The sequence below is a fragment of the Zosterops lateralis genome (genome assembly GCF_965231275.1).
Source record: "Zosterops lateralis genome assembly, chromosome: 6".
Lineage (NCBI taxonomy): Eukaryota > Metazoa > Chordata > Aves > Passeriformes > Zosteropidae > Zosterops > Zosterops lateralis.
The window spans coordinates 46,804,491-46,829,099 of NC_139761.1; the positions used below are offsets into that span (position 1 = coordinate 46,804,491).

The following is a 24,609-nucleotide window of genomic DNA, read 5'->3' on the forward strand; positions in this document are numbered from 1 at the left end:
CAATGTGCATTAAGCAAGGCTTTCCTTCTGAGAATTATGTAATGACTGTCAGAGATACAATATAGAGCTATGGTTCTGTTGCATATTCCCTGGGACGTTGTTTGATGTACTATGACATTAACTGCCCAGTTGTCTCTTTTAAAATCCATCTCAAGTAAATTAATCCCAGGAAATGCAAGAGGAGGGAAGAACAGGACTATCAACACATGTTGGAGGGAAAAAACCCAAAACACAACAGGCTTATTCATACCTGACTGGATCTCACATTCCTTCAAGTTGCACTGTGCTCATCAGGAGCAGAAGTTTATCCTAACTTTTTCTTATATTCACACTGTACAGTAATACTACAAAGCTGTCTTTCAGAACTAACTGCTAAAGTCTACCAAGTTCCAGAGGTGGAAAAACGCCAAACCAAAAAGTTTTCCTTACTCTTGCAAAGCTGCCACTTGTGCCCTCTGTGCCCAGGGCCTCAGGCAGAGAACCTGTGGCTCACGTCAGACTAGAGGTTCTCCACCAGCAGCCTGGAGCTGTGTCAGCATTCCAGCTCTCAGAAGCACCCTCTGAGGTTTTCACAACTCCCTTCTCCTGCCCTGCCTCCTCCAGAATGCCGGCACTGCGACCAGTACGGGCAGTCCTGCCCTGCCCTTGTTGAACAGCACACTCTGTGCAGGTACTTCAATCAGCAGCTCCGGGCTGAGCTCTGTGGGGCAGGGGCACAACAAAGGACACGGGGACCTGTGGCCCAGCCAGGTGACACTCAGAGACACAGCACGAGCTGACAACCCCGAGACTCACTCAGGCTTTTTCAACTGTGAGATTACAGAAGCTCAGGGTTTCCTTTCTTTGGGGCCCTTCGGTGGAGGCACCAGATTGAGCTGTTATGAGGTTATTTAGTTACTGTACCAAGTCAATTTTAAGGATCTCTGCTATGGAAAACCTGGGTCAAGCCAGTAAGAAAAGCTGGTCTGAGTGAGTAGGGAGGGGTGTGTAGCTGTGAAGGGGCCTTGGGCTCACGACTGACTGCCAGAGAGGCTCCTGGATGATCAGACAGGGAAGTTTCCTTAACATCCTCCTTTCCCTCTCCCCCAAGCACACACATGGTCATTTGCCTCTCTGATCTGATTGGATAAAACTGGCTCAGAGCACTCAAGAGATTCTCATCCTTCCAGTCCTCCACAAAAACAGATTTCCACCATACTTCCCTGCTGAAGGGAGAGAAGAGGATGTACAGCTGACATGTTCTCAACAAGTAGAGACCTGCTGTAAAACACTCGCCCGATGCCATCCAATACCAATATCCTCCCCCAGGCAACTCTGAAGACATGGAAACCTTGCACAGGTAATAAAATGAAAATATTGACTTACGTATTGCACACTGCCATGGTCTGACATGACTCTCCTGTACAGAATTCTGAGATTGTACTATACTGTAAGTTGATGTGATGAAAAAAAGTTGTTGCTGAAAAATAAACAAAGGAAAGAAATTAAGAAGTAAAATACTTTCAAACACTGGTTATCCTCCAGACAATTATTTAAATACAGCAAGTGAAGCAACCTCAGTCTTGAGCTTGCATACAAATTTAAACATGATTTAGCTAAATGAGCCTAATGATGAACTGCAAAACAAAGAGGTACACAGAATAAAAGCTCTTATTTTGATTTAAGATGAAAGCATCATGATGCATTAGCTCTTATTACTCACAAAGCAGCAAGACTGGAAAGTGTCTCTGTCATCAGCCTCACCTTTACAGTAGAATACTCTGCTATAAGCTGAAGGCAAACAATTTGCTACGTGCTTTTGAAGTCAGACTTAAAATCTACAGTGGCTAGAAAACAGCACTATTAGTTTTCACGACACATCTTGTAAAAACAACCAGCATGAAACCTAGTAGACTTCTACTTTTTAAAAATCTCCTGAGATAATTTAACTCCTTAATACTTCTCATGGGGCACCTCACTTTTTCTTAATGAGTCTTTATAAAGCTTCCTAGTGTGCAGTTTAAAGTAGTTTCTTGCTACTACCACACACTGTTGAAAACATAAACAAGAGTGGGCCATAGTGCAGGGTGAGGAGGAGGCTACTACTTGCAGGAGTAGCCCAGGAAAGTACAGCAAATTAGGGCTGAAGTGCACAGGTACAGCATTCAGTTACAGTAGTTGGTCACATCTCTGAATTTCAGCCTGTCTACTGTTTAAATCCACAGTAAGTCCACCAAAACTTGAAAGGAGTGGGGAGGAAAAAATCTGGCCAAAATAATTTACAACTTCTGGCTATAGGCATAAGTTGCTTTACATACAAGTCCTTAGAAACTACGTTTTTACAATGCTTCTGGAAGGCCAGTAGCTGGAGTCAGAAACATGCAGAACCAGCCAGTTTAGCAAGCAGTCAACGGGAATCTTGATGGCTCTCCAAAGAGCATCCAAAACTGCAGCGCCCTCAGTGCCACAGGGAGGGAGCTGGAAGGAGGAAATGCATCAAGGCTTTCATGCTGCTGAGCACAGCTGGGCTGTGCATGAGACAGCTTAATTACTACTCAAGGTATAATGACATGCATTACACAGTAAGCATAAATAGTCACTGAGTGTTTCTCTAAGCACTGAAAGCAGCAAAAAGAGTGAATGAATGGCCTCTCGAGGATGGACAGCAAGCTCAAAGCTGTATGAACACAATACTCACTGTTGCTGGCAAGCCACTCATTGAGGTCTATTTCCCGTGGTAACATCACTAGTTCCTTAAATTCAAAGTCAGTAATTCTGGATTTTGTATATTCTGGCTCTAGGTAAAGTTTCTTCTCTTCTGGTGCTGGCTTTTTACCATTTGGCTTTCCCTTGGACTTCCTGCAAAAGATTAAAAAAGAGAGAAATGGGGTTTGTTCTACTGTTGAACAGTTACAGAAACCTGAAAGCAGCTGTTTCATCCAAACTCCTGTATTTGCCTTTACACTGCTCCTCCTGCATTCCCGTCCCCATAGCTTCATTTTGCTGCTCCATCTCCCCTGCCCTTTGGCCAGATGAGATTGCAAAGTCCTGGGAGAGCTACTGGTTCCTCCTCATGCCTGTCAACAGTGGTGACAGCAGGATGGCTCTGTGCCTGAAGGAGCCCACGTGAGGATCAACAACAACTGTGTCACACAGTTCCTGGTCACCTGCAGAACAGCAGTCTGAGAAACAGCAAATCTGGCTGCTGCAAGAAGGTATCTGGAAAAGCTGGTGCTGCTTATTTGAAGCCTACATCATTTCTTGCTCTCCAGCCCTATCAGAAGCTTTCTTAAGTGAACATCTGTGACTCCAGCTAAAAGCAGTGATAACCAGAAAAACACCTGTTTTCTCAAATCTAGGGATACCTGGGACAGAGATATCCAAATTAATGGTTTTCCGAAAACCCTTGGAAATCCAACGCGTTATTATGAAATAACCTTCCATTTGGATTTATAAAAGCACAGAAACCACATTCCATAAAAGATGTTTATCTCCATGGCATATTGTGACTTTTCCTCTCCCATCTGTAAACTGTTTGCTGTAATCACTAGAGTTTTCCTCTCACTTCTTTTTAAATAGACTCTCAACTCAACCCTGGACCAGGAATTCAGCTGGACTTCAGAGGAAGGAGAGTGGGTCAAGCACTGTGGTCTTTTAGGTTATGTGGTTAAACATCCATGTATTCCTACAGTTAAAAAATCCACCTAAGCAGAGATGGAAGATCTATTTAATGGTGAGGCATAATCACAGGACAATACTTGCTGTCCATTATAATGTAAAAAACAAAGAAGAGATGCCAGTTCTTTTTTAATGTCATGCTCTTCATTAAAGTGGTTTTTAAGGATCTGTAAGCCAAGACAAGTTCACCTTTGCAGATTACTGCAATAAGTTTGCTGTCAAAACTCATTGAGATCTCATCCAAAGGAAACAGACCTCACATTTTGGCTCTTAACAAACTTAAATAATCTTGCAACTGTGTTCCTGTCTGAGATACATGCAGGCCTAATTTTTGCTGTGAGGGTGTGAGAAACATCTTTCCTGGAATGGTTTTTGAAGTCTCAGTACTCTTCTTAAGAAAATACAATCTTTCGGTTATCTCTCTTCATGGGCTCTTTACTGATGTGTTTATTAAACCCATCTTCAGAAAGATTCATCATCCACACAATCCCTACTGGAGCAGGGAGAGATGAAGGTGTGCCCTCCACAGGAAAGCAGCACTCTAACTTGGGTCACCGGCACGGCCAGTGTTCACTGTCTTAAAGTGGTGCTGAGTCTTGTCACACACCTCTCTGAACAGTGAATGAAGACTAGAGGGACTTCAGAAAGGCCACCATGAAGGAAAATCAAGGGAAACTTGGTGACAGTAGCACAATATACACTTACAGCCTCATGATGCATTTACACAGATGTGCAGAAAGCACTGCAGGTGTCTGGCAGGGAACAGATGGTCACACCTTTTTCCTTATGTTAATGAGAAAGGTGGGCTGCATGGTTTTAAGAAGGGATGCCTGTGACATATTTTTAAACAATACAACATAGAACATCTTTCTAAAAAATACAAATACAGAATGAAAATAAACTTAAGGCAGTATTCATGAAGACGAATTCAACACAAGAGTTGTACCCCTGCACATTTCCTGCCATGTCTTTTTTCCACAGCAGCACATTCCAATCCAAATGGAGCCTGCTGGATTTGTCCCTTATGTTCATTTAATGAAGTGAACTGGACTAATTCTCATAGCTGCTCCAAAAAGGGATGTTTTAGGATATGAGAATTCAGTTGTTCCTCAGTGCAAGGCTCTTAATACAGAGGGGTTACTTGGTTAAATAACAGTTCCTGGTTGTCAAGACTATTCCTGTCTTCAAACCCTTGCATTTCCTACATTTAGTGGTTTCTGAGTTCAGTTTGGCTGGGGAGGGAGGGGGCCAGGATTCTGGTGTTCAAGGATAAGTTGATTTTTTAAGGAAAATTATAGTTCTAGTAACAGTCATGCAGAAAATACCTTCAGCTTCAGAGACTGGTTTGACAAACCGCATTAACCACATTCAGGGAAAAAAGTTATCAGTGAGAAGTAGTTTGGATAGAGTTTCTGTCTTTGCTGTAGTGGAGGATAATTAAACCAAGGGCCCCAGGTTAGGGCTGTGCCACATCAGCTAAGAGCAGTCTTCTGTAAGGAGGAGGAGGAGGGAAGGGAGACACAAAGAGGTCAAAGACAGTCTGTCAGGGTCAGGCTGTGGAGGGAAACCACAGAAGGAAGCGAGACACAAGAGACTGAGGCAAGCCGTCCATCACATGGGAATGGGTGGGGTGTACCTCATCCTCACTTCAGCATCTCTTCTCCATTTCAAGAGAATAAACAAAAATTCAACACTAAATATATTTCACGAGTTTGCTACTGCAAAAAACACTACATTGTTCTTTTGCAAAATCCAAAGCCTCTCATTTTCATACAAATGTGAATTCTCTGTTGTATCAGCACATGCAGCCACTTTGAGTCTTTTAAATAGATTGTGTAAGTCTTTCTGCAAACTGCCTTGTGCTGGAACTGGAACAAACAAAAGCTTCCTGAAGAATCCCATGCTCTGCCCCTTTCCAAAGCTTTGGCTCAGTTTAAGAACCACCTCTGGGGTATCATCACAGAACCTGCAGAATACCCAGAATCACTGCTATCAAAGGATTTATTCACACCACTGAAACCTGAACGTCCAATTGCCACGTGCAGCACAAACATCTTGTTAACCTTCTGCAGCTTCTGAGACCACGGCAAGATCAGAACTTGTTTACACCAGCACATGTCCATGACCTGCATGCAGTGCAGCTGGGACACTACATGGCCCCGGTACTGTAAGTACAAGCTAAAAAAAAACCCCAAAAAATCCAGCCTTAAAAATATAATTTTGAACTGGGCTACGTATCCCTCTCCAATTAGGCAGAACTTGGGTTCTATTGACTTACTCAAATTAACTGAGTCATGCTCAGTCTAGGCTGTAAAACTCTGGCTTTAGTTTTTGAACCATCAATACCAATCCGTACAGTAAAGCATTTTCTTTTTAAACTTACAAAGCTGGAACATACAGCAGATGGAAAAAACCCTGTTTTAGAAACACAATTACATATGAGTATGAATCAACCAAGAATACTTCCAAGAATACAAAATATCTGTTTATTCCAGATAAACCAAAGCTCATTCATTCACAATCACCAGGATTACCAAACAGTGTGAAGTTTAGGAATAAGCTTCCTTTCCTCTGTGCTCACCCCTAACATCCAAATTGACTCCTCTTTCAAAAGCCTCTTAAGAAAACATCAGCTGGACTCAACTCCAAAGGCACAAAGTGAAACATCCATTACCCCCTGTCTGTGAGCTCCTCTCATCTAAAATGCCTTCCTTCATTTTATGTTTAAAGTACACAAATACAAAAAAAATGTGAAGAACAGTAGAGTTTTACTGTTCTATCCAGGAGACACAAAAATTCATCACCTGTAAATGACTGTTTATTGGAAAACATAACTAAGTGTCATCCAAGACCACAAAAAGAGCAGAATTTTCAAAACACAGTTATAGGCACCTCAAGTCCTGATTCAAGTTTACATGAGTCTTTCTTCAAAAATTAGCAAATTCTGCTAAATTTGTCTTAACATGTCCATTCCACATCAACTGTATCACCCAAGCAGCTGCAGAAAGTAGCTATTATGCAGCACTTTGGTGGTCTGTCCACAACCTAGACAAGTCCTGTCTATCAGTACTTAAATACTAATTAAGGAAAGAAACATCTTTAGGGAATCCAAGGAGACAGCACTCTACAGGTTTTTACTGGCAAGCAAATCAGAGTTCAAACTAATTCCTCAGACAATTCCCAGGCTAGGTTTGCCTCTGGTTTTAGGGACTCAGTCGAACGTGATGCCACAGGCCAAGTCACACCCAAAAATAAATTTCAGAGAGGGAAAAGTGATGGGGAACGGCAAAAGAGATTGCTCACCTGAAGTCTTAGAAGAAGGTTCAGAAAACTGGTGCCAGGCAAAGACTGTACAACACTAATGTCTCCAGCAGTGCTGCCATACTCAGCCTTGTGTCCAGCTAGAAAACACATCAGCTGGAAGTTTGCCTGGATGTCACTGGAGACAGAGAGGTATAACACATTCCACCAAGTGACAGCCTATTGATTTTTTCCCTAGTCTAACTGCTTTGTTAAGATTGAATAAAACTGCCAACTTCCCAGCTTGCTTTCTTATCCCATGTCAGTTAATAAAGATCCTCCTCTAATCTTTCTTTCTCATTTCCTTCTTGATCAGATGCTCAGTAGTTTTTTGGTTTAAAAACCCCTGCACTTCAGAGCATCTTCAAAGCACCATCAAGGTTTAGTTTTAATACCATTTTCAGGAAGTGTTATTCCCATTTCAGAGCAGAAACTGCCTGTAAGGTTCAAAGTTGATTCATGGTACAAATACTAAAGACGTGGATAGAGTTTCTGTTTGGAAAGAAGGCACACATGAAGCAATCTGATTTAGCTGAAGAAGGACCAGAGACTCAATGTCTCCACATCCCAATGTGGATGTGCTTCATAACCTGATGTATGTTGTACCAGACATCCATGGTTCTGGCCATGCACATGATTTATTACCAGGTTGATCACTTAGGGAAGACTAATGATTTATTAAATGCCAAACTTCCCTAAACTGACCATGCTATTTCAGATTATCTCTACCAGTTCAGGATTCCGTTTTTTTTCAGAGGAAACCAGCACAGCTGTAATAATTTCTTGCTGTCTCCAGCAAGTTGTGCAGTTTCTTACATTGCATCTGAAACTGAAATGTCTTCAAAGACAACTAATGATACTTTGATCCCCCTCTCCCATCCTCCACACAAAATTAACTGTCCTTGGGATGTTTACTTTTTCCTTTGAAAGTACATGTTATCAGTGGCTTTTCTCATTTTAGTCTGGCATATTAAAATGGAAATAAGAGCAACTTTAGAAAGGTAAAAAAAAATATTTAGAAAGCCTATGGTGGTGATGACCAGAGCTGCAGGCAAAACTCCCATCACTCTGTGCCCTCTGGATCATGCACCAGCTTCAGGTATCAATCAAGTCTCAAACACCCCAATTTCCACTGGAAAATTTACAGAACAGGTCTGAAAGGCCTCACATGGCAAATCTGTCTCTGTTTGCAAACTTCAAAACTCGAAAGCCATCTCAAGTCTGCGAGGATGAAAATCACCATGGATCATGAACCTTACACAACAAAGACACATTTTTTGCGATTAATGTGGTGAGGGTTTTTGGGCTTTTTTTAGCACCTGACCCTATTCCTGACACAAGGTTAACTGCTATAATCCTAGCAATCCCCTCAAATTCAGAAGAGGGCAAGTCTCATCTGTTGCCACTCCAGCTGTGACATATTCCATTAGTGCTGGTGAGAGTACAGCCCTGCAGTCCACAGCAATGCATGCAAAAAAATGACACAAAAAGAAAAAAATTGTTTCAAGGAACATCAAAACCAAAGATGCCTGCAGAAATATTACCAAATACACCTCTACACAGAACTAGCTGGTATCTCAAACTATCGTGGCCCTCAATTTTTTATCCTGTCTTTTTTTTTTTTTTTTCTTTTTGAAGTGTTATATTTTAACACACACACCACTATATGAAGTGTTATAAAGTGAGGCACTCCTACCAAAATCTACTTTTTTGACATTCTAAGGATGGGGGTTAGCTTCTTAAAAGACAAAATTAAAGAGGCAGTAAGCCAACATTGTAGCAGTGTCCTTCAGGCCAAACTTTATGAACAGTGAATAAGGGTTTAGAATACAAAATTAAAGGTGTGCTGAATGTTTGCATTTTAGCTTCTCTCTTCTTCCCTTCTTTGGCTAGGGAGTCAAAGGAGACGTGAGTGCAACAGAAGAGGGAGTAAAACACATTAAGGCAAAAAAAATCCAATATTCAAGGTCTCTCCCTCTAATGTACTCCCTTTGCAGAAAGGAAAAACAGTGATTTCAGCCATGCACAGAAGGCTACAGCTTTGTAAGGTAAACCAGGTCAGCTGCTCACAGACATACTTTTTACCTTTACAGGCTTTTAATGTGGCCCTTTACTGGAAAGAAATTATCAGTTAATTTCTGGTTACAAACATTCTGCGTAAGCATGGGAGTCCTGAATCCATTCATAGCAGGAAGGAAACAGTTTTATGAGCTAAAATTTATGAGTCCAAGTGACAAGAACAATGAAGAAGCAGGTTACGCCAGTTCTTACGGGTCAGGAACAAACTCTTGAAGGCCGTCCAGTTTCCTACCCAGCAGCCCACTGCCTTTTCTCCTCAGCTGAGAGCAAGAACTGGAAACTTAGAAGGGCTACGGAGCTTAAATCCATTCTTGGTAATTCAGTGTCTTTGTTTACTGGTACAGCATGCACCAAAAGGGGAATAACAGCTTCCTTCAAACACCAGTTGAGCTGCCCTTCCTTTGAGAACAACGCTAGAGATGATGCTTTATTTTCCCTCTTTCTTTAAAACAGCACAAGATTAGCATCTCTGGAGGTCCTCCTGCAATCCCATGTCCTGTTGTAACCCAGATCACTGCTAAGTGTTCAGCTGGAAATGCCACGTGACAGCACACCCAGAGCACAAATCCTGGATGTACACATCCACATTCAGGACTGGGAAAGAAAAGAACATCAGCATGGGAAAGGAAGCTGTACAAGGTATTGGAAAGCAAGTCTAAATCCCAGTGCAGCATTCAGTACAATTGTTCACAGATTGCTGTGGACAGTGCTTTTCTGCAGGGCTGTGGAAGGGAAGGAGATTAAGCTTTTTAAGGCAGTCCCCATTCCGATCTACTCTTGCCACAGGTCTCTGACAGACCCCTCTGACCTCAGCTTCATTCTTCCCCTCTCCTGCCCTGGGTTAGCTCCAGGGCTCAGTTGCTATGCAGGTCTAAGGGGGCTGCGCAGCATAAAGCGTCTTTGGCAGTATTTCTGGCCCTGCTTCTTCATTTTTGTTCTGTTTTTAAAAGTTACTAATAGTTTATTTAAGAGGAGGAGGAAAGAAGAATGTACCCAACATGCCAGGGAAACTTTTTCTTCAGGATTCTCATAGTGGCTCTTTGCCTTAAAAGGGAATCTTTGCTTGGCCTCCGGATGCTCTGCTGTAAACAGTCGGTGCCAAGGCATGGCAGGCATGTTAAGGATGACAAGTCCCATAACATTATTTCATAATGCTGCTTCTCAACAGAAAGCCCAAAACATTCTGTAGGGGCAGGCTGATCTCCAGCTGGTGCTGCTGGCAAAGCAAGGAGAACATGGGGCACCTGCACCATGCCATGTCTGGTACATCAGGCCTTTCCTTTTGTAGGACTCCCCACCCACCTACTGGTGAAGGGGCTGGAGCACAAGTCTTACAGGGAACAGCTGACTGAGCTGGGGTTGTGTGGCCAAAAAAGAAGGAGCCTCAGGCGACCTTAGCACTCTGTACAACTATCTGAAAGGAGGTTGCAGCAAGAAAAGGTCTCTTTTTCCCAGGTAACAATGGATAGGACCAAAGGAAATGGCCTCAAGGTATAGACTGGGTATTAGGGAAAAATTCTTCACCAAAAGAATTATCAGGCACTGGAGCAGGCTGCCCAGGGAACTGGTGGAGTCACCATCTCTGGAAGTATTTATGACATGTGGATATGGTTTAATGGTAGACTCAATGAGCTCAGGGGTCTTTCCCAACCCAAACAGCTCTGAGTCTTCTTACCTATCTGGTACATCACACCTCCCAGCACAAGCTTGGTGTTTGCCCACAGTGGTGTGTCAGAGGCACATTAACTCCCCTGCTTAGAGTCCCAGAGGTTTGTTTGCTGGCACCCAGAGTGCCCCATCTTGTCTCCAGTGCAGCTCTGGGAAGAACGGCTGCAGAGGCAAGGCCAGGCACGCCACAGCTCAGCTAATGCTACAAAAATGTGCAGAGTGCATTCTTGTGGTAAAACACACTGCACTCGAGTTCCCTTTCTTCCCTGGGCCTACCTGCCAGAACTCCTCCTCTAGACTGAATGGAGGTATCCAGCTTCCTGACTGCAAAGTCCTTGCCCTCTCCAGGTTCCCCTCCAGATAACACAACTGTGACACCAGGGAAGCCTTGTCCAGTGGCAAATAGATTACGTATTTCTGAAAGCCAGTGATGTAATTTAAAAGAAACAATTCACTAGAAGAAACAAAATTACCCAAGCGATAAGCAGTTGATCTTCATTTTGAAATGTTCTCTTTTATCTTGGTGGCAAAAAGCCTTCATATACTCCAGTCAGGAGATGCCAGTACAGAGGCTCAGAAAGATTCTTTTCTTAAGCAACTTACTACAGTCCAGATTTCTGGTAATTTGTGGAATAGGAAATAAAAAGCACTAATTTTTCCTATTTTCAACATCTCTACATGGAGCCAAATAAGGTCTGTGGTAAGAGAGATTCAGTAGGCCATAGACTAAGTGTTGTAACAATTAATTTACTCCATGCTCAGAACAAACCACACAGCCGAGCACTGAGTCAGAGGTGCCCAAGTCCTGAGCCAGGGAATGACATGGAGTGGTGGCTTTTGTTTTTTTTTGTTTTTCAAGTTTCCAGCTAGCAAACTGTCTGAAAGGAAGCCAAAACTGAGCAGAAAGGGCATCTCCAAATCCCTGCTTCAGAAGGTGTCTCATACAATATTCTCCCATGCTTGCAATTCCTCCTCCCCTGGAATGGCACTCAGAGCAGACCCTGGTGTGGGGACAGGAGAGGCCACCCCATGCTGACTCTTTAGGACGTCTCTGCCCAGCCATTCATCAGCTGAAAACTGGAGCTCTGATCTGGGCTTTGTCTTGTTAACACACAGCTCATTTCAATCCCCAGGCAAACACTCCAAACCCATCAGGCCCATACACAACACCAAGATAAGGATGCTCCAGTAGCCTTGCCTCCCTCAGAGGAAAAATGCCATTAGTATTCAAGCAACACAAATGCTTCCTCATCATCCTCCACTGCCCAATATCCTCCCATACTGCAGCTACACAGCAGGGACAGGATTAATTTCACCACAGATACCTGCACAGGTAAATGTTTACATTTCAGCTACTTCTGCAAGGACCTTTGGAAACCAGCAGAGATAAATAGTTCTTTCTCTAAAACAAAAAACATTGCAGTTAAAGGCAGAGATCTACAGCATACCATACATTTCTCTAATTAAAACACACAGAGAAAGGAGGTAATTTGCTCTTAACTGAGAGCAGACAATGGCAGAGCCAGTGAGCCTGGTTGTTACATGTGCTGCAGTGGAAAGGTCACCCACAGAGCCTTGAAGACAAGTGATCTGCACTAAGATTTGAAAGCAAGTTTTGGAGTGGCTTTTAACATCTCTTTCACTCTGGGGAAGACAAATATAGATCTGTCAGGTTTGTTATTATATTCAAAACAGTATTTTTTCAGCAGACAATTTGAAACTCTGGAAGCCAGAAATATTGTCAGCAGAGAACAAGGAAAAACAATGTAATAGACAAAAAAGAAGTTTTATGTCTCTTTTAAGGTTTCTAAGCTCTGCAAATTTAAAGAAAAATTTAACGTACTGCACTAAAACCACAAAAAATTTGCAATTAGCAAATCTATTCCCTGTGTCTTTTTTGACATGTCTATTAATTTAATCAGTGATTTATTATCCTCTAATCTCCTATTGGAACACAGAGTTATTTTGACTTTTACGTCATTATTAAATTCAGGTCTTGGCAGCAACTGCTCCTCCTGGCTACTCTGATAGAGCCCTGTTATCTCTGGATGAGCACATCCAGTACCCTGTGGTGCACCTTTGCGGGGAGGGAGTTCACCACCAGAGCACATAAATCACTGAAGGCACTGTTATGTCCCAACCCTGATGAAGTTTGTGGAGCTGCAAAGCTGCCTTTTTATTTCTAAACCAAGCAAATTTGATTTGGAAACCTCATGGCCTGGTAAATGCGAGATTTCACAACATAGCTTGCACAGAGTTGCTTTTCAGGATGGAACTGTGCTTTAATTGCTGAGAATTATTTCACCATGGCAACCTGGCTTCAGCAATCAGGCTTCTTGCTATACAGCCCAAGATACACAAATGCAGACAGCTCGTTCTGTTCAGAGAGTACCAGGGTGCAGACAAGTTTGTCTTTATAAAAAATGGTTTAGTTTCCGCACTGCCTTCTTGCCTTGCAAGCTCTCTTTGTGTAACAACAACCAAAAATTACATGACAATACAAACTAGTTTTATGCACCACTATAGCCTAAAGAAAACCTGCAACAGTAAAACCACATTAGATATGCAGGTCAAGCTTACCCACACACCGTGTTTTGGAAGATGGGTGTATATAGTGCCTCATACTTGAAATGCTCCTATTATTACAACTATTAAGGCACAAAAAGTGTGTTGCATCAGAAGGACAAGTCAGTTGTTTCTGTTGGGAAGAGACTGAAAATAAGTTCAGTACCTGCCTTCCTGCCGTACTTTCACCTTGGAAAACAACACCTATATCACACAGTAGGCAGGACTGCAACAGCTGAAACCTTCACATAAACTCTGTCTGCTCTCCATCTAAAACAATGTGGTTTAATCAGACAGAAACGTGCTAGGGCACACCACAACTGAGAGTGCACACGGAAACACAGGTAACACCGCAGCTACTTCAAACATATCTGCTTTCTTTGCAGGAGTTTCAATACACAGTATAAACTCAGATACACAGCATGGGGGAAATAAAATCGAACTTGTTTTCACTATTCATAAGCAATTTTGCATGCCTGCACCTGTGACCTCACTTTTAAAGCATGTGTACTAGCACACACATGTGCATCCTGCTGCATTGAGACACACAGCTGGGGGGAAATCAATCACCTACCAGTCATTAGTTATTGAGCAGCCTGGGCAAAGAAATACCCATGTGCGGAAGCAGCCCTACCTAAAAATTTCCTTCTCTGTATGAAGCTCCACAAACTCATCTCTTACACTTTAAATTAACCACAGCATTTTAATTAGGAAGGATATTTCTTCACTAGAAAATATTATGGGTCAAGGTCACTTCTCAGTGGCAGAGATCAAAAATTATTTTTCCTCCTTTTGTTAATATTTTGGCTATAATTTAAACCAAAGTCAGTTCAGGTAAGTCCCATCTCTCCTGGCATGCTGTGAGAAGCAGCAGGGCCTTCAGTGTGAACTATCTTGTTAAACTTAAAAATCGAAGTCCATAGAAAGCATAAATTGTGTGTCTTCTCACAGGGTCAGAAAGTCAGTGGGAAAAGGAATCAAAGCATTATCTTAACTAGGTAACTTTCATTAACAAATGATACATACAAACTTTCACTAGTGTAACCATGCAGTTAATTTTTAAAGATTTTTGACAGAATGATGCAACACTCTGTTCAGTTTTGTCAACAATAGCACACAGCTGTCTCAGAATTTCTTAGAAAACAGCACATTGAAGCTTTTCTGTACAACAGAGGAAGGAAAAAATCTATTTAAAATACAAACTATGGATTCATAGGCCAAAGTAAAGAACATCTGAATGACTGATTTAAAAAAAATAATAGGGTGGGTAATAGTTTAATTACTGGTACAGTTAGATCACTGTTAATTAGCTAGTGAGACAGCAGTGATTCCCAACCCTAATTTATTACTTTTCCAAATATACCACAGGAGACTGAAAAGCAAGTAAGGAACACCTTTATAGACATACTGATCCACTAGCAACCAGGAAAAAACCCCACAGATACACCCAAACTTGCAGTGTTACCTCCAAGCGCCTGCTAAAATAGAAATTCAGTCTTTTAATTAAATGCTGAAAGCACAACCAAGAAATTGGTTAAGGAAAACTAATAATTTTCAAAAACAAATACTAAAATTAGATGCACAGTTGCCTACTGAAGTGGTTTCATTCCCTTGGCTGCAGGTGCAAATGACAAAAAGGATCTTTAACTGTTCATGAGAGATTTGCAATTGATCAGTTCATAGATCTTCAACAGAAGCTGAGACCAACACCTGAGACACTCCTCAAAATGCAATGTGCTTTTGCCCCAGCTTTTGCAACCCAGAGGCACCCCTCAAAGCAAGGGATGGTTATGTGTGGATTTAAAAATGCACTGATTTGAATGATATGCCTAGACATGAAAAAACCTTTCTGTGCTACAAAGCAACAGAAAAGTAACTATTTCAGTTGAGAGAGAATACAGCTTCCCCTCTGTCCCACACAGAATGTGGTCTCAAGACCTAACCTTTATCTTTTCCCTGCATAGTTCTAGAGAAATGTATCAGTCACATCAGAACTGGGGACTCTGTAAAAGAAGGAATCAGCCAAGCCTCATTATCAGAATTTTCCTCTTCCCTGTTGTGCTAAATGCATCCTGCTGACAGTCAGCACCTTCCCGGTAAGGCTTTGGTGCTCTGGGCTTGGGATGTGTGGACACATTGGACTGAAGGGCTGATCTGGGTGTGAGTGGAGCCACCAAGGTGCACCCCATGTCATCCCACCTCTATGTGAAGTTACAGAAACGATCAATGAAGAGACTCAAGCCTTCTTTCTTCAGTAACTCCATGTACTTTGGATGGTGTGCCCGGACTACTTTTTCCAGACAGTAAGCTAAGAATTTTAATATTTTGCCACTACCTGCCTTTCTGAGGACAGCTGCACTCATTGCTGATTTTTCCTTTTTTAAAAATAAAAAGAATCACACACAGACATCCTCAATGTTCCTCAATGTTCCTTTCACCTGGGGAGCATCTGCCACTACACGTCCTGCTGTCTGAGCAAAAGCGCTTCTAAACTTATGTCTGTACCAGACAGAAAAGAACCTGAAAAGTTAACAGAGCAGAATTTTCTGACAAACTCAAGCAACCTGGCTTCAGTTCTAATGGGTTCCATTCACTCAAAGAAGCAGTTTTTTTCTTCAGAAAGCTGGAAAAAAGGGTTAATCCATACATCCAATACCTTTCCCTTTACAGAGACTAGGTGCTGGCAGCCCTTAAAAGAAAGGCAACATCTCTTCTCTGACAGCAATTTGCTGAAGTTTTAGTTAAGATTCTGTTGAATCCCACAGTTAAGATTCTGTTGAATCCACCAGGTATTAAGAAAAGAATTTTAAAATTCCCCTCAACAAAATAACACTTTAACAAACTCAATTTTGGTGTAGTCACAAAGAGATGTGTGACAGAGGAATAGATAAATTCTGTCTCTGTCATCTCAGAGAGAGGACAACTGATAGGAGATCACATTCCTAACATCACATCTCTTTAAAAAAAATAAATCAAGAATGGAAAAAGAAAAGCTCTTCTACAGAGGACTTTTTTTTTTTCTCCTAAAAAGCTACCTGATAAAGGTCTTGGAGTGCACAGACATTTGAGATCCCAGAGAATAGCAGAAATTGTGTGAAATTGATAATTTTCCCATAAAGAGCAGCACTAGAAACATGGGCTATTATAACACAGGAAACAAAGAGACAAACCAAGAACTGTAGTCAACTCCCAGATGGATGAATGTTGCACACTCATATTTTGCTGATATATAAATGAAATAATCTTCCAGACTGAAACAAGCAGCTAAAATCTGGAACAAATCCTATATGCATACCAAGAAAACAAGATAAAAGAAGGGTGAATAATTTCACAAGTCTGAGACTACAGTCATATCTATTCTTTGTAAAGTGTCCAGGAGGCATCTTCAGTAAAAAAAGGCATTCTTTTGCATCTAAACAAGAGGAAAATGCTATTAAGCCTTGGCCAGGAGCCCTTTCTGTACGAGCTCTGGAGACACCTTAGAGGGTTGTTTCAACACAGAGAATTTTAGCAGTACTCTCCCTCTGGCTATCACTTCACAGGATGTGGAACATGTAACCAAAATACAACTCCGTGCTGTAAATACCTCTGAAGAAAGGCACCAAGTTCTTCATTAAGTTAATACCCTGTACATGGTTCACTAATGTTCACAAATGCCCCGGGATCATGACATTCCTGCAGCAAACACAAGTGAGCAGACAGAGGACTATCCCAAAGAAACAGAGGAATGCCTGGCATGCTGGAGCTGGCTGTGAGACACAGCATCTTTCCAGAGCACAGCTCCATGTCCTGAGCTCCAGCAAGAGCCCCAGTCACGACACGGCTTTGCCAGAGGTATCCCGACAGCTTCCCATGGGGCTGAATGCCAAGCAGAGCACAAGTTTTGTGTCTACAGCCAGAAGAGACTTTACTACCTGTGTATCCTGGGAACACCCAGCACATGCAGGGAGAGCTGCCTCTCCAGCAGGCACATCCCAGCCAGATGAGTCTATCAGGCTGGCAATGCCACCCAGGCCTGCCTCCTGTTACCAGATCTATCCCGAGGACAGGACACTTGTGTCGAAAAGCAATCTCCACAAGTACATCCACGCTCCCATTTGCACAGAAGAGCCACGAGAACCCCTCCTGGCTGGACACTCCTTGCCAAAGATGTTAATGCCTCACAGTATCACCAGTCCTTTCCGAGCAGCTGAGAGTCCCAAAAGGCCATCACTGAATGACAAATCAGCTCCTGTTACAGAAATATTCAGCAGGACACAGCATGACAACTAGTGATGTCAGTTGCCCTGAACCATAAACATTTTGAACTATTTCAGTACAATGGAAAGTTGTGGGAGGGAGAAAGAAAAAGAACAGGATAAAAATAGCCAACGGGATTCTGAAGAGCATTTTGCCTATAAGCCCCTTTCCCTGCCCTCCCTCCCTTCTCTTCTGCCTGTCCCAGGCTTTTGCATTAATCAGATTAGCTAGTGTTAAACAAGGCTCTTCTGATTACTTCCTAATACTGTGAACCAAACTAAACTACTGAAAAATGTTTCTGTCTAAATTAGAATAAAACAGGATTGATTTTTTTAAATATTTGCTTTAGTCCTCCTGATACATACAAGTGTCACAGACAACAGCTGTCTTCAGCCAGGGGAGTCCAGGCAGAGGAGCTTCTCCTCTGCTCCTACCCATCTATGTCCCAGTTCATAAACACAAGACAACCTTGCATGATCATCTTGCATAAAAAACAGAGTACAATATCAAAATCAATCTGATTTCTTCCTCATCTTGATGGCACTAGTTGTCATCTTCCTCATCTATGAATTGGGAAATAGAGAAAGAATTTAATTTTTCAAAAACTTTCAATGCTGGCTATAAAAATACATAGCAGAATCCAGAATGTCAACTCAAACTTGCTAATTTATCCAAATGAAACCATCATTATCACCCTAACACAAAAGACAAATAACTACACTCTTGAAAAATGCTTATCCAAAAGAATGGGGTTGGTTGTTTTATTTTTAGTTGGTATCCAAATCAGTGCCTGTACAATGCTGTAGAAAGGGAGGCTCTTATGAGAAAGGGGAGGTTTAACTTATCTATTTCCACACTCATCCAGGACGGTGTGTACATATAAACCATACTGTAATTTATCAAAAGACCTTACACAGTGACATCTGTGTAGCCTGCATCATTCCTCTTTCCTACCACCATATCCCTGATTAATAGTCAACTATCCCAGAGGGACTCAGTTTCACTGGAGACTTAAATGGAAACACACAGACTAGGAAGCTGCTCAGGAACAGCCTCTGAAAATTGCTGGTTCAAGACCCAAAGTGTCACACTGGAAACCCACTCGAGCATCTGCATCAGGACTCGGGCACTGGCACAGGCAGTGAACATTTTGTCCTGAAATCAGCAGTGTGTGGCTCCAAAAAATGCTTATGGCTGGCTCTGTTGTCTGCTGGGACCAAAGAGGGGAGAGATCCCAGGAACCTGAGTGTTCCTTCTACTTGTGCTGCTGGAGGCCAGTAAAACACAGACCTCTGCAAGGCAGCTGACAGGAGTTCATGGTGTCAAAAGAAACTGGGACAATTAATGAACTAATGCTTAAAAATATAATAATATTCCTAGTTTTGACATGATACTCTTTGCCCTTTCCCCTTCTAAATCTCTCAAGAACCACCAACTCACAGAAATCAAAATAATAAAAACTAGAAAAACTACATCCATTTTAGGTTTCTCTTCCTCTCTAATTATGGGCTAAATAATAGTAGAAATCATTACAGAAAAGGGAATAAAATGACATTAACATATTTCAAAAGCATATGAAGTGAAATGAAATTAAACAGCCCTAATTAAACACCATGTTAAGGAACTTCTCAGCTATGCTGTGACTAATTTAAAGAGGAGATGACACTTTTCTACTGGTGTCTCAATTTTTTTTAATCATTACAAATACGCAGCCCTGGTCCCATCCCTGAAGTGTTAAACACAGTTTACTAACCAATATGATGAAAGATACAAGCATCTCCGGAGTTCTTCATAGCTGAATCACTAATAATTTAAAAGAGCAATAAACCTAACCGTGGCTTTCATAAAACTTTAATTAGAAAGACTGAGAATACATCTGTTGCTTTTGTTACATTTTTCCCCCCTTTCTGGTTCAGCTGTCTTTCCCCCACGCTCTTTTAAACTCCTCTCAGGTTCTCAGGACTGCTCTTCTCATGAAGTCTTTCTGCTTCCTCACACCTCCCTCCTCGTTTCCTCCATGTATTGATTTCTCCTCTGGCAGCTGTTACTGCTAACGTGTGACACACACAGTACCCGGCAGGCAGGAGGAGCTGGACCTACCCACTAATGAAAACAACTTGCACAGTAAAAACTTCAAGTGTGTTAGTTGCAACTACTCACACCCGACGTAAACAACACAACAAATCTGCTATGCAATCCTTGATCAAAGGGATTAAGTATTGTACAAGAACGACTGAGCTTTATAATTCACAAGCAGGAGAGAGACGGGAGTGGAGGCAGTTTAGAGTGAGCAGAGACATTCTATTCCTTGTCCACTGTGAATTTCTGCAATTCCTTGGCAGGCTGTGAAGGTTGGGAGGAAACTGTGACCCTGCCGGTTCCCAGTCAGGCCTGAGAAAAGGGCTTAAAATGCAGTGGGGACTGCTCATTACACCGGGCTGTGCACAAGCAAGATATCCTTTGATCTCATCACCAAGCCACTGGCCTGATCAACATAAGAAAAGTTACTCCATACGAAGTTTAGCATTGTATTGACTGAAGAAAACTCAATCAGCAGTTTCAGGTGGTCAAGCTTACAAGTGGTATTTGATATACCTCTGAAAGAGATGGCAAAATATTACAGTAATTTGGGATACATCTCATTTAACTTCTTATGACTACAATTTAAGTATTAACCCATGAGGTGGTCACTCTCTTGGCATGGCATTGCACCTCTTCATTCAAACACATTTCAGGACATTTAAGGTTCCTGTTCTTTTCTACCAACAATAAGGTGGACGAAGCTCAGCTGTTGTGCCTCTGTTCAGAGAAATCCCATCCCAGCTGTCACTAACAACCCACCATTTTTGGCCCAAATGAGACCCCATGTGGTTCCTTCTTCCACCATCTGACTGGCTCACATTGGCTCACACTTTCTGCAGGACTAATATCCCATTTCTGCAATAAGGAAACTTTGACTGGATGTAGTATTTACCCAGCTCCTCATCAGTGCCTGTGCTCTCACATTGCCTGAGCTCTTTACAGAATAGGTTTATGTTTTACAGAACAAAGCAAGATGATGTAACACACATAAGGTCAGATAAGGCATCTGAAGCAGATTCAAGAGGAGAAATCAGCAAACCAGTCTGGCATCCAAAAAAAGTTTTTGTGACTTCACATTTCTCTCTAACCACGAGCAAAAGGAGATAACCCAGACAGAACAAAAAGACACATTAAAAGAATACTCAACATCATTTCCATCTAGTAACAGCTCAACAAAATAAAGTTATGCTGTTAATTCACGAATCCAAAACATTTCATGTCTGACAACGTTTTCCCACTTTCATAACAGTTTTATAGTAAACATCAAAAATAAATCTCAGAAGAAAGGCAAAATTATGCACAATTTCTGCACGTACTCCAGTAGAAGGAAAAAGGCTGAGGTGAATGTTCCATTTTTTAAAAAGTGTGCATTGAACAAATTAAAAATATAAGTTTCACTGCTAAGTCACAGGAACTTACCTATACTTTAAAATAAACTGCCATAGATGCTTAACAAAAGGTTTGGCAATTCTTCCCTACAGAGGCACCCATCTATTTACATCTGGGACTGCTGCCAATCGAACAGCTACCAAAAACTTCAAAAGGTTCGCATCGTGAATAGCAAGTCGCTGGCCAAAGGATTTTATGATATGACCAGCTGTGTAACACCGTATTGAATTATAGACACGCTGCCCCCAAAAAATGCAAAGAAGAGACATTAAACTTGTTAAAAAGCTGAAAGAGAAACCTAAGTTCTTTGAATTAATGTTTTCTACGGGTAAGTATTTTTAACAGGAAAAAAAAAAAAAAAAAAAAAAAACCACCACACTACGAGACTTTTTAAAGAGCAAATCTGAGCAGCTGTTCCCACCAAGGCTGCTTCAAGCTCAGGAACTCCTCTAGCTGAAGTCCCAGCCAGAGCTCAGCCGCTTTGTGATCAGAACATTCTGCTTTAATAAATGGCTCCCTTAAACTCGCTCGGGGAGAGACATGAGTCAACAGAGGAAGAGAGGGATAATGTTTCTGTTGACAAACATTTAACAATTGGCAACAGACAGTAGGAAACGGGGACGAAGGAAGGCTTGCCAAATAAAGTTATGCTGGAGGAACAAGGCTCCTTTTTGGAGCAGCACTGCAACTCTCCGCAGATCCCAGAAAAATATCTGAACGCAACCAAAATAAAAAAAAAAAAAGCTGCAGTTGTTGAACGAGGCTCCTAATCCCAATATTTGTGGTGACGTTTTTCCCTGCCAACCAGAACGGGTCAGAACCCCTCCGAATCAAATTACTGCACATCCTTTGCCAAAGAGTCTGGTTTTGGTCTCAGCAGTCATCCACGTCTCAGTGTTCACACAAGCCCTTCTGAGCTGCATGAGCAATTTTTCCCCCTCATCTTACAACACTGCTGTAGAGAACTTGCCAAAGCATATGTAGCATCTTGGTCAGACTCCTTATTCAGGCAAGCCAGGACCTTCGCTGTCTGCTTACGTCCTGGAAACCTTGTTCTCATGAGAGCGCAAACAAAACCCGACTGTCGTGTTAAGGGTGAACAAACGCTCCTCTCCAGCTACAACTTCCAGCCTCCCCGATCGCTACACCAGACCCAGAGGGAGCCAAAAGCAGCCTGTCTCCCCCCCTCCCCGGAGAGGAGCGGGCTGAGGAGCTCCCGCCGCCCCGGCCGGAGTTTCCCCCGAGCTGCAGCTCCCTCCCGTGCCGGGCTCCCCTGGGCAGCGCCCCGCCGGACCCGTCCTTACCGCAGCACTTTGCCCACCGCCTGCAGGACCATCTTGCAGCTTAACCCGGGCTTGGCGCTCTGGGCGAGCACGGGCCGTTCACCGGGGAGGCTGCAGTGATCCCCCACCATGGTACGGCGGTGCGCGGCGGCGATCGCGGCTGCCTCGGCCCGGGCTCCCCGCCGCCGTCCCGGCCGCCCGCCCCCGCCGGCCCGGCCCCGCCAATGGCGCTGGGGGCGGGCGGTGCCGCGGCTCCTCCGCCCTGCCCAGCCCAGCCCAGCCCAGCCCAGTCCGGCCCCGGACCGGCCCGAGCGGGGCCCGACGCCGCCCCCGCGCCCCTCGGCCCGGCCGCGGTACACGAGCCCCGGGCAGGGCCGGCACCGACTCTAGAGTCCTCTGCCCCGTGTTTTGGCAGCCGGAGAATAGGCAAGGCAAAGTAGGGCGGTGTCTGACGGAGCAGGACACGAGGCAAACGTTCGGCTTTGCCGTCTGCACTACGGGCCCGTCCCTAATGGGGCCAGGCCGGACTCCCGGTGAGAAACGGGAATAATGATGGCTTTTGTGAGCAAGGCTTTGCACTGCCCTCGGTACTCCGTGTGACAGGCAAGGGCACGGGCCACCAGAGATGCAGTGTCTTACATAGCGCATGGCAGCCCAGCAATGACAGCGAGACCTTTATCAGAGACACTTAAACAGAGGAAGAGTGAAGAAGGCTGTACACAGCAAGAGATGACTTGCCATTGTGACCAGAGTTAAGAGCAAGCACTTGGGTGATGGTCCTCAGAGGATGAGTGAGTAAGCAGGGTCCCCAAATACAGGGTCCACTGTCACCCACCTTCAGTTTGCCTGGATAAACCACTTGGCCATATATTTTCCTAACAGCCCTTAGAAAGGCACTGTATGTCCAACTCCTTAGCCATGCCACAACACACCAGTCCACAGCCCTTCTGGACAGGCAGCTGTGCCCACAGGTTGCAGATGTAGCATTTGGAGCCCCGTCACAACAAAAAGTGTGACCTATAACAGAAAGTCTTGAGGCCATTACTTATTCTGACATGCTAAAGCCTGGCCCATGACATCTCAAACAGTGGGTTTGCCACTGTACACCTGCAAGACTGGCTGCAATTGGAAAGGGCAATTTGCCATTCAGGGTATAGCCAAGTGTTCCAGTTCACGTACTGAACAGGCATCTTTCCCTGTAAACAGAAGGCAAACAGGCCTGTTGAATTCAGCCTAGCACAAACAGTGACATTGCTGCTGCTGCCACCAGCTTGGCATCACCTGGTCAAAGCAGGCAGGAATGTGGCTGCTGTTTGCAAAATCCCAAGAAACCACAGCCCTGTGATGCAACCTAAAGGAAAAATATGCTGCTGCTCAGTCCCAAAGCATCTACCCAGGCAGCCCTGCACTTTTAGTTGCATGTCCAAGTTAGGCCTCCTCACCCTTGTGAAGCAGGAGGTATTTTGATTCCCACTGTGCAAGCAATCCACTTAAGATGGAGTTTTAATGACTTCACTGATAGCACACAGGACACCTGCAGCTGAACACAGCTCAGTTTTCCACACTGCATCCTGGCACTTCATACAGGAGATAATCCAACCTGTAAAAAATCTGATGCTCTGTCAACCTTTGTCCCAAGTAAGAGCAACTTGTGACAGTACCATTACAAAGCAGGAGTCCTGGCAAATGGAGGAAGGGCACCTGCCAAAGGGGCAGCTGCCCTCGCTTTGCCCACCAGCAAAATCTGCACAGAGAGAATTTCGTTTGTTAAAGAACCACCTTAAAAACAACAAGCCTGTGATATAAAGCAGCTTAAGTTTTATTAAAAGTCTGTCTATCCAAAGTAAATTAAAGAAAAAATCCAGGGGTAAAACCAAAATAAATACAGCTCTGTGGTATTACAGTTGTATTAGGAAAGTTAGCCTCTCTGTGACTCTGACTGCAAAACAGTTGCTCTTCAGAGATGTAGGTTCAGTGATCTCACGCAGGTTAGGAACTGATCTTCTGGTAAAACCAAAATATTGACTGAAACACAACTTTCAAACCTGGTCACTTTTTACTTTGATGCAAATAAATGGTCTATTTATTTCTTCTGCTACCTTCCACATCAACCCAGCATTTTTCTTTCCCTTTCCTCAACCATATGTCTCTGTGGCACCCTTTCCCCCACCTATCAGTTTTCCTCTATTCAAGCAATATCCTCTGTTTGGATCAACTACATGCTACAGTTTACCTGTAATACAGATTTAATGCAAGTTATGGGGAAACCCAGCATCTCTAAGTCAATTTTAAATGCTTCAAAATAATAAAAAACACGTTATTATAGGAAGCACAACTTAGGCACGCG

General features: G+C 43.1%; 1 protein-coding gene across 5 annotated transcripts in view; it reads right to left on the minus strand.

Moving 5' to 3' along the window:
• Positions 1 to 24,609, minus strand: part of MOB2 (MOB kinase activator 2) — a 109,541-nt gene that overhangs the window by 7,588 nt on the left and 77,344 nt on the right. For 4 of the 5 annotated variants that reach the window (XM_083864376.1, XM_083864378.1, XM_083864379.1 and 1 more), the window contains exons 2-3: positions 2,678 to 2,838; positions 1,366 to 1,459 (exon numbers count right to left, since the gene is read on the minus strand). In XM_083864376.1, the coding sequence (XP_083720502.1) occupies positions 1,366 to 1,459; positions 2,678 to 2,838 (255 nt within the window). Of the gene's footprint in view, positions 1 to 1,365; positions 1,460 to 2,677; positions 2,839 to 22,283; positions 22,420 to 24,609 lie in introns of those variants that run through there. The other variant, XM_083864375.1, reaches the window with a different exon arrangement.